At 45.7% G+C, this 14,689-nt stretch overlaps 1 protein-coding gene across 1 annotated transcript; it reads right to left on the bottom strand.

Moving 5' to 3' along the window:
- Nucleotides 1-272: 272 nt before the first annotated feature.
- Nucleotides 273-11,032, bottom strand: Gja1 (gap junction protein alpha 1). The gene is made up of 2 exons (XM_005363635.3): nucleotides 10,791-11,032; nucleotides 273-1,476 (listed from the first exon to the last, which is right to left on the bottom strand). Exon 2 carries the CDS (start codon nucleotides 1,461-1,463, stop codon nucleotides 315-317), a length of 1,149 nt encoding a protein of 382 aa, XP_005363692.1. The 5' UTR covers nucleotides 1,464-1,476; nucleotides 10,791-11,032; the 3' UTR covers nucleotides 273-314.
- Nucleotides 11,033-14,689: the final 3,657 nt, after the last annotated feature.

The raw sequence follows: 14,689 nt of genomic DNA, 5'->3' as shown, positions 1-14,689 counted from the left end.
GGTTGGGGGGGGGGGGAGATAGAGAAAGCCCTTACCTACCTATGTTCACCCAATGCAATTCTTACTAGAATTTAAGTTCTTTGAATCAACTACATTAAATTACCAATATGTACCTCCCGTATCCCCACCTGCTCCACCTAGCTATCCCAAACACCCCCAAGGAACCTAGGTATTATAATGTCTTACACCTCATCACTGAGGTTGTTGAGTACCACCTCCAAGGGAACAAAATGAACACCCCCAGGTATACTTTCTGTAAGCACCCCTTTTTCTCTTCCACGATCGAGCGGCATCTTGATGCACAAGCCTCTTGTCTAGATCTCCAGGTCGTCAGGCCGAGGTCTGCTGCTGGCGCGGCTGCTGGCTCTGCTGGAAGGTCGCTGGTCCACAATGGCTAAGGGCTGGAGTTCATGCCCAGCTGCAATCTTTTTGGCATTCTGGTTGTCATCGGGGAAATCAAAAGGCTGGGCGTGGGAGTTGGAGATGGTGCTTCCGGCCTGCCCCATTCGGTTTTGCTCGGCACTGAAATTAGCCCAGTTTTGCTCACTCGCTTGCTTGTTGTAATTGCGGCACGAGGAATTGTTTCTGTCACCGGTAACCAGCTTGTACCCAGGAGGAGACATAGGCGAGAGCGGAGCAGTGGGTGAGGAGCAGCCATTGAAGTAAGCATATTTTGGAGAGCCACAGTCTTTTGTGGGGCTCAGTGGGCCAGTGGTGGCATGGTAAGGATCGCTCCTCCCCTTCACGCGATCCTTAACGCCCTTGAAGAAGACATAGAAGAGTTCGATGATATTCAAAGCGAGAGACACCAAGGACACAACCAGCATGAAGATGATGAAGATGGTTTTCTCGGTGGGACGGGAGAGGAAGCAGTCCACCTGATGGGGGCAGGGATCCCTCTTGCAGGTGTAGACGGCACTCAGGCTGAACCCATAGATGTACCACTGGATCAGCAGGAAGGCCACCTCGAAGACAGACTTGAAGAGGATGCTGATGATGTAGGTTCTCAGCAGGCCGCCCCTCATCTTCACCTTGCCGTGCTCTTCGATCCCGTACTTAAACTTCTTGATTTCAATCTGCTTCAGATGCATGTCCACGTTGGCACCATCTGTCTGGGCCACTTTGAGCTCCTCCTCTCTCTTGTTCAGTTTCTCTTCCTTTCTCATTACGTAGAACACATGAGCCAAATACAGGAGCGTGGGCACCGAGACGAATATGATCTGAAGGACCCAAAAGCGCACGTGCGAGATGGGGAAGGACTTGTCATAGCAGACATTCTCGCAACCAGGTTGTTGGGTGTTACAGCGAAAGGCTGATTGCTCGTCACCCCACGCTGACTCAACCGCTGTCCCCAGCAGCAGGATCCTGAAAATGAAGAGCACTGACAGCCACACCTTCCCTCCAGCTGTGGAGTAGGCTTGGACCTTGTCCAGAAGCTTCCCCAAGGCACTCCAGTCACCCATGGCTGGGCAACTCCTAGGAAAAAGGAGAAAGAAAGCAACTCAGTGATCATAAGCCGCAAATAGGTGGGTGGCTATCAAAATCAGGCAAATTCAATACAAACCAAACCAAAATTCAAGGGCAAACCTGGCTTCATTTTCCAAAGATGAAATTAAGTGAGAAGTAACGGCACCTAGCTAGTGCAGGAAGAACACCCCAACCCATAGGACGATGATGTATATATTCCTAGCATGTCACGGCCATGTGACCTGAGAGGCTCTCTGCTAACTGCCTATTTTCTTCTTCTTCCAAGACAGGGCAGGGCCTCTCTGTGTAAACAGCCCTGCCTGTCCTGGAAATAGCTTGGTAGACCAGGCTGGCCTCGAACTCAGAGATCCACCCGCCTCTTTCTGCTTCCCAAGTGCTGGGAATAAAGGCATGAGTCACCACAGCCTGGCTGCCTCTGCTTATTTTATTTGTCTGATAAACAAAGACAGTGCTTGACTGGGAGCTCAGGGTCTGAATGCATGCCTAAGCAAAACGCTGATGTGTATCATTAAAGTATGAGGATCTAAGCAAGGACTTAGGAGAGGATCTCCAGGGTGGTACAACCAACCCTGGTTCCCAAGATGCTAGGATATTATCTACGTCCTAATTTACGCTGAGATGTTCCTCTATGAAGTATCAAGCATGTAATTTGTGTGCATTCTGTATGAAGGACATTGTGCATCTCTCTTTTCTCTTCTTTTCTTTTAAGGGCCTCCTGTGTTAACCCAAGTTGTTTTTGAAGTTGTGCTCTTTCTGCCCCTCTACCTCATTACTTGGTCTGTTTTCTAGCACGAGGCAGGAGAACTGACTGCTCTGAGTTTGAGGCTATCCCGACACTTAGCCTAAGTAAGAGTTTCCAGACGAATGTTCACATTTCCATTGAGTTCACTCTCAATGCCAGTTAGTAGCTTGATAAATGAAAAGGACCACATCATGAGATTTTTCTGTCCAGCAGCCTTCCACGCCAGCACTCAGTCAGACAGATCTGAGTTCAAAGTCAGCCTGGTCTACACAGTTTGTCTCAAAATTCAAAAGCAAACAAACACAAAGAAAAGAGTATTTTCTCAAGAAAAAACAAAAACAAAAAAACCCTTCAAATGTTGGGATAAAGGAAACAGCTTCCTGCCTACTCAGAAGAGTCCTTAGACCAAGACATCCCAACGATCACACACAGGCTCGGAAGGCCCACGGTTTGGTTTAACAAGGAGGAAACAAAGGACAAAGCAACAAACAGCAGGTACAGAGGCAGTCCAAGATTCACTGATGAACTGCCGAAAACTCCTGAGGCAGGGGTGGGGTTGTGAACCTTCCCCGGCTCCCTGGGCACCTTTGATGATGACCAGACTCCTGCCTGAACTAGAAGAGTAAGATCTGGGCGGGCAGGTCCAAGCAAATAATATTTTCTAAACAGCCATAAACAAAAGGATCTTTCCTTCCACTTTTTGGAAGGTCATTTCAGACTGTAAAATGACAATTCAGAAAGGGAAGTCAGTGTACGCAGTGTAATCAAAGAAGACCAAGAGCTGGCAGGGCTGAGACTTTTTTTTTTTTAAAAAGCCATGGAAAGGCTTGAAGTGAAGGGAATAATTTAATCGTGATGGACAGTATAATGGTTTGAGCACATAAAAAGCCTCTAATTTAGCAGAAAATACTAGACTAGAACTGAAGGGTAGTCCACAAGGGTCAAACAAACAACAGAGTTTTTGGAGCCATATCCAGACAGTTCTATGCGATGATGTGTAAATTGGCCCCACTTCTGTTTGTAAAGAATTATAATATTCTGCCAGGGTCATCTGCTTTTGCTCAGATCTCCAGTTGTCGGGGGTGGGGTGGCAAAAACGAAGTCATCAGATGGTTGCACGTGTCTCATCAGGATCACGCAGCAAGGGGTCAAGGCAAGCAGTACCGTCAGGTCAGAGGCAGATTGGGCCTTTAATTTAGTCAGGACTTCCTCGTTCTTCCAAGTGAAATACAACTAAGGGATGCTGGTGGAAGTTCATTATTAAATTCTTTATATTCTGGAAAAAGAAACTTAACTTCTGTAGGATTCTGAGATTCTTCAAAAGTGTTCCCAGTGCCAGGGCATGTGAACTAGGCCACCCGTCAGTTCTCGGGGTAAGTACTTTTTTTTTTTTTTATTGCACCAGCAATTTAATTGCAAAGCTGTCTTTTCTTTGAGCACCCACACAGTAGTCATTTGCATTAATGAGTTACAGGCTTTCATCTGAATAAGATATGAATTATCCAATTTGGGCGCTCTAGCTCCTGTAGCGTGTAGACACCTGTTATTACCCCTATCACAGACACCATCAAATAACGCTTAATGTGGTGGCTCACCCTGTGACTCCAGACTTAGTAACCTCTCTGCTTTTAGTTGCTCACTGCCACCAACCAACTGTCCTATCCGCTGGCTGTGGTGTTCTTTTTTCTCACCCACGCTTAATATTTTCACTTGTCCAGATCTTAAAGATCTTCCAGATTTAAAAAAAAAAAAGATTATTTTGGTTTTTCAGGATAGGGTCTTGTTATGTCCTCTTGACTAGCCTCTAGATTACTTTCTCTGTAGCCCAAGCTAGCTTTTCTATCCAGTCTCAGATATAGGATCTTTTCTTCTTTCCCCCTTTGAGTCAGGGTCTCATGTAGCTCAGGTTATCATATATGATAGATGGCCAGCCAGGCGGTGTTGGCACAGGCCTTTAATCCCAGCACTCGGGAGGTAGAGGCACGTGGATCTCTGAGTCTGAGGCTAGCAGGTCTACAAAAGCTAGTTCTAGGAGAGGCTTCAAAGATACAGGGAAACCAAAAAACAAAGATGGCCTTGGTCTTCCTACCTACAGCTCTGCTGAGGTTAGAAGTCAGAATGAGAACGAATGAATGAGAACTCAATTTAACTCAACCTCCAGTTCTTAATAGTAGACTCTTGACAGAGACCAGGCCAGCCACTCTTCTAGTATTTTCTGTATCCCATGCTAGATCAAGTTTCCTTTCCTGGTCACAGTCACCTAGGCCAGAAACTCAAACAAAGCCCCGACTGTGCAGTGTGACCTTCCTGGGGACCCACGTGGTTTCTTTACAGCTGCCCCAGAACTTCAGTCACAGAAACCGTTTGTCAACGCACAGGCAGGGGAGCCAAGAGTGAGCCAGGCGGTGGTGGTGCACACCTTTAAGTCTAGCACTTGGGAGGCAGAGGCAGGTGGATCTCTGTGAATTTGAAGCCAGCCTTGTCTACAAGAGCTAGCTCCAGAACAGTTAGGACTGTTAAAGAGAAACCCTGTCTTGAAAAAAAAGATCAAAGAGTGGAATGAATCTGAACCTCTGGTAAGCAGGGCCCAGGAAAGCACAGCTTTTGGGTTATTTTAAATTACTATTTAAATGTCCCAGTGGTTCTACAGTGAAGCTTTGTAGGCCAGCAGGCGAGCGTGGTTCCTCAGAAATTTGTGTGTTTTCCTGCCCAAAAATATTTCTGAGTGGCAGAACATCTGGGAAGGGGAGAAGGCCAGAGCGTCTAAATATTTAGTCCAAGGTACAGAACATTCAGGACAGCAGTGCTCTGCCACCTGTGAACTGGGGTTACCCTTGGCTCCTCTGGTTCTGTCCCCACTCTCTGCTATTGCCCGAGATCACAGGAATGGAACTGTTTAAGCTAAATGAGTTGTCTTAAAAAATAGTTTACGCTTTAAATAAAACTAGCTGACTGTCCTTGTCTTAACAAACCGCCCCGTAGAAGCTGCAGTCAAATCCCATGCCGTCGGGATGAAGGGAGTATTACAGAGTACCACAGGAGTATAACTGCTGTAACGACTGTTCACCGTACAGATTTCTCAATAGACAACTATAATGTCAAGTAAGAAAAAAAAAAACCTGTTTATAGTGACCTTTAAGAGCATTGAGAAAGGGTCCCACTCAGCTTAGCACTGGATTTCCTTGGTACCCGAGGATGACCTTGAACTCCTGGTCCTTCTGCTTCATCAAGTGCTGAGATTTCAGGTGTGTGCCAACAACACGCCCAGCTGCGAGCAATCTTCTTTTGGGGGAGATCTTACTATGTATACTAAGCTGGCTTCAAAGTTCAGAGATCTGCCTGCCTCTGTCTCTGAAATGCTGGTGTTGAAAGCAAAGGCCACTACGCCTAGCTAGCAATCATCTCAGAACGAGTGAAAGTGAATTTCGATGAAGGCCCTTTAACATTTTAAATAAAATTATACTATCTAAAAACACGCGAGGCAATGTCTACACAGAAACTCTTTCTAAAGTCACTTAATGGGCAATTTAAGGGAGGAGGTTAATGCTTTGTGTTTCGTTCCTGCCTCCCACTACTCCCACCCCCCTTGCCTTAGCCTTGAACTAGTGTCTGGGGAGACAGGCTGGGTGGATACTCTCTAAACCTGAGATTACCCCAGCTACGTTGTGGGGTTTTGTGTGGCACATTGTCCTTAAACTCAGAGATCCACCTGCCTCTGCTTCCCAAGCCCTGAAATTAAAGATGTGCGTCACCATGTCCAATATAATATGCTAAGCCCCCCAAAAATTGAATGGCCCTAAAACTTAAGTACAAACTCTCCCTACCACCTTTCTGTAGCTTTTAAGGAAACCTGGCCCCTAGACCAGATGCTCAACTGTGACTTTCTCTCTTCACTTCTAAGCAGTCAGATGGGTTTTTTTTTTTTTGGTTGTTTGTTTTGGGCAACTTTAAGTTGACACATAATTAACATACCTGAATTTAATTCGAAGATAAACGTTATCTTCGAGATGAAATCAGACCTGACTGCTTCCTCTCACATCCTAGCATTTAGCCTGACTCACTCACCTCTCTTTCCCTGCCTCTTGCCAAAATATTTGCATCTCATCTTCATTTCAGGCGTTCTTGACTTCAGTTCTCCTCAGTGAATTACCCTTAGCAGGAAGGATTGAAGAGTCCAGTCCTAGGTCCCGGAATTCCCTGCTTCTCCTGGGGTAGTTTTATCTTTATTTTTAAAAACTAGCTTTCCCCTTATGCCACGCAACATCACATTTGCTCACTGTCGGAATCCTGTAGAGTGGGAACTCTGGCGACTCTTGTCTGGTGTGGTGGCTGACTCCTGTTATTTCCGCATTTAGGAAGTTGAGACAGATAGATTGACAAACTGAACATCAGAGTCAGGCCTATGAAAATGAGGCTGCCTCAAAACAACCAACAAAATAAGTAAAGATCTTCTTTCAAAAAGCCAGAAGGGCTGGAGAAATGATTCACAGTTCTGGACCATCTAATCCCCTCTGTGGACCAGTGGGCATCAGGCACACACGTGGTGCACATTCAGGAAAAACACCCAAACACTTGAAGCAAATGTTACTGCTTTGTGTGCCCCCCCCCAAGTAGTGTCTAAAATTTCAAATGACAGTTTTGCTTAAGGATTGCTGTTGGTTGAAACATTATGCTTCGATCATTTGAGCTACTTACTTAGACAGACTTTCTTGTGTAGCCCTGGCTGTCCTGGAACTCACTCTGTACACCATCTGGCTGGCCCTGAAGCCAGAGGCCCACCTGCCTCTGCCACCCAAGTGCTGGATTAAAGGTGTGCACCCCCACACCCAATTTGGAGCAGTGAGACCTCAAGGGTGGTAAAAAAAAAAACAAAAAAAAAAAACCTCCAAGATATGGCCCTGTGTTCCTCCAATTCTGAGTGTTCTAACAGATAGGAACGCACAATTTCAAGGTAACCAAGGACAAAAATCACAGCAGCCCTCTGCTTGAAATGTTTACTTCAAGAATGATAAATGTTCACTAGGGGAGCAGAGCTGATGCTAACCAGTTAATGTAATAACCTCTACACAACCTGAGTCCACACAGGCAAAGAGGTGATCTGGATCCAGCACACCACAGAAAACATCCTCAGACCAGGCAAAACTCAACCTTTGCAGCCCTATACAGGGCTAAGACGCTTGGCTCTCCTCGATTAAACCTAGTCTATGTAAAATGTCGTTGTCACAAATTCTGACACTCAGGTTTCGGATGACCTCAATCCATTTGTCAGGGATTCCTAGTCTCACAGGTTTTGCTGTGAGATGCAAGATGGCTTTTCTGTCCTGTTCACACGTCCTCATTTGGACACAGTCAAAACAGATCGGACTGCACAGAATGAGAAACTTTTGGGTGGTTAAGGGACCCCACCCAAAAGAAGATGCTGCACCAAGAGACAATGTCTTTCTGCATTCACTACCTGCTACCTAGATCTCCTGCCAAAGGTTGCTCAGTCAATTTTAGGGATGGGGGAGGGAGTTAGAAGCTGCTGACTAAAAGGGCATATTCAACTGCCTTCCAAGTAACTTTAAAAAGCTGTCATTTGTCATTTCATCTGCTTCCACTCACATCCACCTCCAAAGATAGCTTACTAAACAATGTTGTTACTCTGTGACTATGTAAACACAGGTTTGGGACGTCCAAGTACACTAAGAACAGTCTGTTTACCTCAATAAGCATTCCATGAGCTAACCCATGTATCCCACGCTTTTAGTTACCACCATGATAAAATGTAGGATTTCAAAAGAACTGTAAACATCTCATGTCACAGTCATGGAAAAGTGGAGTTTAACCATTTACCCCAAAGATTCAGAACACGCTCGCACCTTCCTACCTAGAAGTAACTAGGAAGTTTGAGCTTGGAAGGATCTACACTGAATATGGACGTTAATGATACACACAAGATGACTACATTTTCATCACCACCACCACCCCCCCTTCAGCTTAGCAGGATATGCCCCAACACATCAAGAGTCAAACAGAATCTCAAAGGGAAGTCACAACAACAGGAAAGGTGGAGTCGCAGGTATTAATCAGTAGATGACTTTCCTATCATTCCCTTCCCTCGGGGCATATAAAGTTTCTACAGTTCACAGGAGCTATGCCTCTGCATACTGTAATAAAGCAAGGCACAGTGTCTGCTACCCCTTTTTCCCCTGCAATTCTCTCCGAATTGGAAACGGCTAAGGGACCAAACGCTGCTCCCTATCCGGGAGGAAATGCAGCCTTCCTTTTGCTTGCTGCTGACTTTAGAACCAAACTTCCCATGGAAGGGTCAGGGAAGGATAAGAATCCCAATGGCATAAGGATGAGATGATGGAACAGCAGTGAGGTTGAAGAGCTTCAAAGGGGGCATTAGAGAAATATGGTATGCGTTCAGATCAAAGCGCTACCACCCGGAGACGCTGGCAAAGGAAGGTGGCCTTCACACACTGGGGAGACACATTCCAGTAACTCAAAATTCAGCATCTCACCGGGACAGAATGCTACAGTCTGTAATTGAGCTCAGTTTCAATCAACTTGGCCTACTAAGCAGAATTAACAAATCTGCCCCCAGAGGTAGTCTAGGTCCTCGTTAGCATTTTATTCTTCAGCTTTTATTTCCAACAATCCTCAAAAAAAATGAACATTAGGCTTCCTCGCGGGACACTACTGGCCATTCAAGGTTGCTCAGACTCGTAAGATTCATCACTTTTCAGTCACTACTATTTTGGTTGGAGGAACAAAGGAAATTACTTTAAACCCACCTCCAAATACTGCCCGGTAGGTAGTTCTCCCCACCCTAAACCCAGCAAGGGGAGGAGGGAAGCTCGCCTCTGCGCGCGGGTCGGAGAGCGCCTGCCCAAGGCTCTGCCAGACGTGCTGGGCGAGCGTTAGGTGTACCCGAGGGCACGAACCGGAGATCTCTGCCCGGAATTCAAGGTTTGAATTTCCCAATCCTGAACGGATTTGCCTCAGCACACGTCAGTAGTTGTAGCCCGGTTTCTCGAAGGGTCTTCTTTGCCCCTCCTTCTTCCGCCCCGCCTCGTTCTTAGGGAATTTCAAGAGTTTCCACAAGTGTTACAAGTGCATTTCCCGGGAACCGAGACTCCCTAGGTGTTCAGAGGCCTTTCCAGGGACTGCCCCCGACAGAGTTTAGGGAGAATAGGGTGAGAAAAGGCAGCGCCGAGGGGCAGACGTTAGACTGACAACTTTAATGAAGTTGAACACTCGCTCTTTGACCGACGGGCGCCAAGCCCGGTCTCCCCTCCCCCCTTCGCGGGCAGAGGTCTGGACCGCGAAGCCCGGAGGCTGCGGGGAGCGCGAGCTGAGCTCAGGATGCTAAGATGGCAGGAGGGGCCCCGCGCTACCCGCCTTCCCAAAGACTTCACTTGGATTCGACTCTCAGACTCATCTGGTACAAAGAAGAAAAAAAAAAAAAAACTTCAATACAGACTCACCCTGAGTAATTTCGGTCTGGATTTTAGGCGGTACAAAATGAATTTAGGGCAAAGTGCTTTACCAATTTAAAAAAAAAAAACAGCTTTAAGACGGACCCCCTTTAAACTGCACGTTAACATCATCTTTTCCTAGCGCTTAGCACCCGGTAGAGGCAACTCAAAACAGTCCCGACAGCTCCGAAATCGCTACAGGTCTCCGCAAGCAGACGGAGGCCATGGGCGGGGGGAGGGGGGGGGCTGGTGTAAGCTCCCTCTAAAGAGTTGCCTCCAAAAAAAAAAAAAAGTCTTTTCCCTATTCCTTCTAGGAGCTCGTGTTTTAGCAGTTGATTTTGGAGAAACATTCTGGCACACACACTCTAAAACGCCCGTTTCTTCTCTAACACTCCGTAAGCCACCAGCACCCATTCAAGATTTCTCCTGCCGGGAGTTGCCAGCGTGGTGGAGTAAAAAGTTGGCTGTGCGTGCTAAGGGGTTCATCCCGAAGCACCGCGCTGGCTTGCACAAAGTAACCACTGTTGTTCTAAAAGCCCTAACAGCAGCACACATCTTCTGGCTTAATCCTGAAAAGTCTAAGGAACCACGTGGAAGTCAAGTAGCCGCAGCTTCTCAACAAAGCACTCTGTCCAAAGGGGGGGGGGGATCTGCTTTTTCAAGGCTAAAGACAGCGGTATTTCCACATGAAAAAAGCCCACGGTGTACACAATACTATAGGAAGCACGCTAAGCAAACTTGACTGAAATGTCCAATTCAGGTCCCCCCAGTCTCCCCACCCCCGCGCAATACCTACCCCTATTAGTGACTACAAAAAAGTTAAACTAGGCTCCGCAACAAAGAGCCAACTTTAGTAACTTGGTTCTTTACTCTAGTTGGAAAAGTCTGAGTCTTTTACCTGTTGCATTGTTTGGAAAACTTTTTAAACAACCAAACTATAAATCAGCACGTGGAAACGGAAGGCACTTTGAAGTCCATCCTTCTACTTACAGTATCAGAAGTCAAAAGTGACAACGCATTTATAAACCACAATAGAAGAGCTTTCCTTACAGAAAAAGACGTTAATAGGTAAAGTGGGGTTTTTCAAAACTTACTCTTTCGCTTAACGAAAGCGAAGCCGGCGCGCCAAAGTGAGGCTCCTAGGAGGCTGAAGTCAAGGAAAAGGAGGGCTCAGGCTCTCCGACCTGTCTATTTAAAGTTTAAAAGTCTGCTGCTGTTTGGTACTTTCCTCACGCCTTCTCCCAATGAAAGAAAAGTGCTGATACCTCGTAAAAGCCTTTTTCTAACTTGGAGCACCGAGCTTTTAAAAGTTTCAAGCCACTGACTCAACTGGAAGGAGGGGCTAGGGGAAAGGGGAGGGAGGAAGAAAAGGCGGGGAGGAGGTGGGGAGAAGGCTGGTGAGCGTGGGGCTGAGCAGGCAGAAGACACAGCCGGGTCAAGATAGAGCAGTAGTTTGAACGGGCTGAAGAGGAAAAAAAAGAAAGAAAGAAAACAGCCCTAGATATACGTCTGTCCACTACTTGGCTGTAACCCCTCAAAGATTAAAAACTGTTGAGTCTAGAGCTTCCGATCACCAGGGAAAGTGAGAATACGTACTTTCTATATTACATTTTCTAAACTAAGAAAAACAAAAAAATCACAGCAAATAAAAATGGGGGAGACAGGGCTAACCAGTGCAGACTTGTTCTGTGTTGCCCAAGCCGTGTGAAGCTGGAGGTGGGTGCGAGTGATCTTTCTTATGATCTAATTCTTTTCCTCTTAAACACGGGCAATTAACAAAGAGAAGAACTGGCGGGCATGGGAAAGGCATTGCACAACCAGATGTGTGCGGTAGTGTGTCTACCCCTTCAGCTCCTGGACCAGGTTAGGAATTTTTATGTATTCTTTCAATTAAGCACAAGAAGATAAGTGTTATAATGTATCATGTATATAATTTTTTGACTGAAATGTTGATACTGACCTCTACCAGATCTCCAAGGAAGTGAACATTTATGTCTTGGGCCTATTCGTGGCAACAATTTAATGTTTAACTCTGCAGTGAGATGTCTGAATTCCTTTTTTCTTTAACAGCTGCAGACTAGACTTGCCCAATACATTATGTTGGCATAAAATGGCTCAGAAAACTTCATCCCCTCTTTCAATCATGTCACTGCGAAGAAGCCCAGCCAGCTTCATGGCAGTCCTGATGGGGTTTCTGAAGGCCTGAGTCACGTGGCCTCATTCCTAGGGTGGGTAGTGTCTTTGAGGACTCCCAGATGTACTCCAAGAAGGCTTGTGGTAGGGTTATTGCCATAAACAGACTTCATTGGTATTAGACAGGTTGGGAAACCTCTTGGCCTTTCTACAGACATCTACCTTAAGACCGTCTTAACTTTTCACGCGAATCCAGATAGCAGACCACAGAAGGATGGCAAAGATTTCCTGGGAAATGTTTTCCCCAAGTATCCTCTCACAAAGGTGACTAAGGACCGTTTGCAATCTCACCATTTCAGACACCAACAAGCTCTCTTTCTTTTGATTATCCCATTCTCATTAAGGTTTGCAAATGTCTCTATGCATAGCCCTGGCTGTCCTGGAACTCATGACCTACATAAACCAGGATGGCCTCTAACTCACAGAGGTCTGCCTTCCTCTGGCTTCCCAGCACTGGGATTAAAGGTGTGCACCACTATGCCTAGCTTATTAAATTTATCTTTAACTGATAACTATAACAAGAAGTGTACGTTATGTTGGAGCAATGTGATATTTTGATGCATGTGTAAAGTTTGTGGTGTTGAACTTGGTATAAGGTCTGTTGAAACCTCCATCAGTTCCTGTGGTAAAATATCCTGATTCTAAGAAATCACCATCATCTGTAGTCAGTTTACCCATGCTTATCACACCACACTTATAGAACAACCCTTGTAAAAATTAGCGTCTTTGAATTAGCGTCCCCCTGTTCCTCTTTCCCTCTTTACAAAAACAAATTTTATTTAATTTACAGAAAGATTAGTTTGCCGGGTGTGGTGGCGCACACCTTTAATCCCTCCCTCTGGAGGCAGAGGCAGGTGGAGTTTTGTGAGTTCAAGGCTAGCCTGGTTTACAAAGCGAATTCCTGGACAGCCAGGGCTACGTAGAGAAACCCTGTCTCAAAAAAATTTTTTTGCTTTATTTTTATAAAATTATTTGCCAAGTGCAATTATTACCAATACTGATTTTATTAATAACATTCCTGTAATATCAATTCCGAATTAGTTGTAGGGGAGAAAACAAGTTGTGATTGACAATCTTATAATAGATTTTTTAAAGCATAATTATGCTTATTTGGGTTTTTTTTGTTTTTATTTTTCATTTTTTGAGGCAGTGTCTCCGTGGCCCAATCTGGCCTTTACCCTCTGAGCTCCCTCCTGCTTGTTTCTACAAGCATAGGCCTTGTAGGTGTGCAACAGGCTGAACAATAACCGTGCTTCTAGTGATGTTCTGAGAAATACACGTTATTGTAGCACTGGCCAGAAGACTGCTTTTCAAAACGGTGCTTCTTTTCTTAATATTTATTGATTTTTATGTGCATTGGTGTTTTATCTGTGTAAGGGTGTCAGGTCCCCTAGAACTGTAGTAACAGACAGTTGTGAGCTGTCCTGTGGGTGCTGGGAATTGAACCGGAGTCCTCTGGAAGAGCAGTCAGTGTTCTTAGCTACTGAGCCATGCCTCCAGACGCCCCCTCCCCCCCAAAATGGTGCTTAATAGGACAGCTGAGTTCATTCTTTAATTTTTACTTTTGTTTGGAAACACACACTTATGGAATGCTGAGACTCACAGAACCGAGTTTAAGGATGTGAAAGGTCTGTCTTCTGTTCAGGGTACCCCTCACTGTAGCACTCACTGGCTTCGAAATCACCCTGTAGACCAGGCAGTCCTTGAATATCTGGAGCATTAAAAATCTACTGGTGGCGAGAGGGACAGACACAACGGCCTCTGCCTAGAGCCACTGTCACGTGGAAGTGGTGAAGCAGGACAGTCAACTGAGTTTCAAGCAAGCCTCAGAAACAGTGGCGGAACCCTGTTTTAGGTCGAAAACCGGGTGCAGAGATTGCTACCGAGGGTATTGCAGTGGGTGCGGGAATGGAAGAGAGGTAAGCTACGCAAGAGAACGGTAGTGACAACCGGAAGAGAAGGGAAGTGGAAATGTTCGAACCTGACGACAGACCTCAGTGGGAAAACAAGAGGCAGGAGTAGGTGGGGACCGAGCTTGGAAATTTAACTGGGAAAATATTACTAACACCAAAAAAGGAAGTTGGGGAGTGACCCATCAGCTGGAAGACACAATAGTTTCACTTTGGAATATTCTGTGATGAAGAGCAGAGATACCTAGGCAAAGGTACTTTAGTAACATTGCAACTGTGGGTTAAGATGGTCAGGTTAAAATTGTTGAAAGATTTTAGATTAAGTGAAAAGAATTGATAGTTTCGAGCTACAGGTTCTGAAGTGTTTGTTCTGAGAGGCAATGTAGGCAGTGAATCTCCAAGACAAAGCACACAGCTCTAGTGGATTTCCTCTAAGGCCCACAAAGAAAAAGAATGACAAAAGCAAGTCAGGGCGAGAAAGAGAAGAGCATTCAGAATGCCCCAGGCGCGGGAGGGGGCGCTTGTTTGTAAGTAGAATACCTCTAGCCAGAGGCCTTCTAGGTCTTTAACTTTGAAAGGGGAATTATTCACCGAAAACAAAAGAGTGAATGCAGACCTTACAGGAAATGAGGTGCTGAAGTAGAGGGAGCTTGGGGAACTAGGAGAGTGAAAGTAGTTTCTCTCCCAGGGAGTGAGCTTGAGACGAGCTATCTAAGATTGGGAAGATCACGAATAACTTTGCTAGGGCTCTCAGATACCATTATCTTTTTTCTCTCTTCTCTCCCTCCCTTTCCTCCCCCTCTTAATCTCTATCTCCTAGCTGGTCCGCTGCCGGTCTGTGACTCCTCAATTCTGGTTTAAAGGTGTGCACCACCACTCTGGGCCCAGCT

The sequence above is a fragment of the Microtus ochrogaster genome, linkage group LG9, assembly GCF_000317375.1.
Source record: "Microtus ochrogaster isolate Prairie Vole_2 linkage group LG9, MicOch1.0, whole genome shotgun sequence".
Taxonomy (NCBI): Eukaryota; Metazoa; Chordata; class Mammalia; order Rodentia; family Cricetidae; genus Microtus; species Microtus ochrogaster.
The sequence above is the reverse complement of the archived record's forward strand: the minus strand, read 5'-3'. Positions and strand labels throughout refer to the sequence as shown.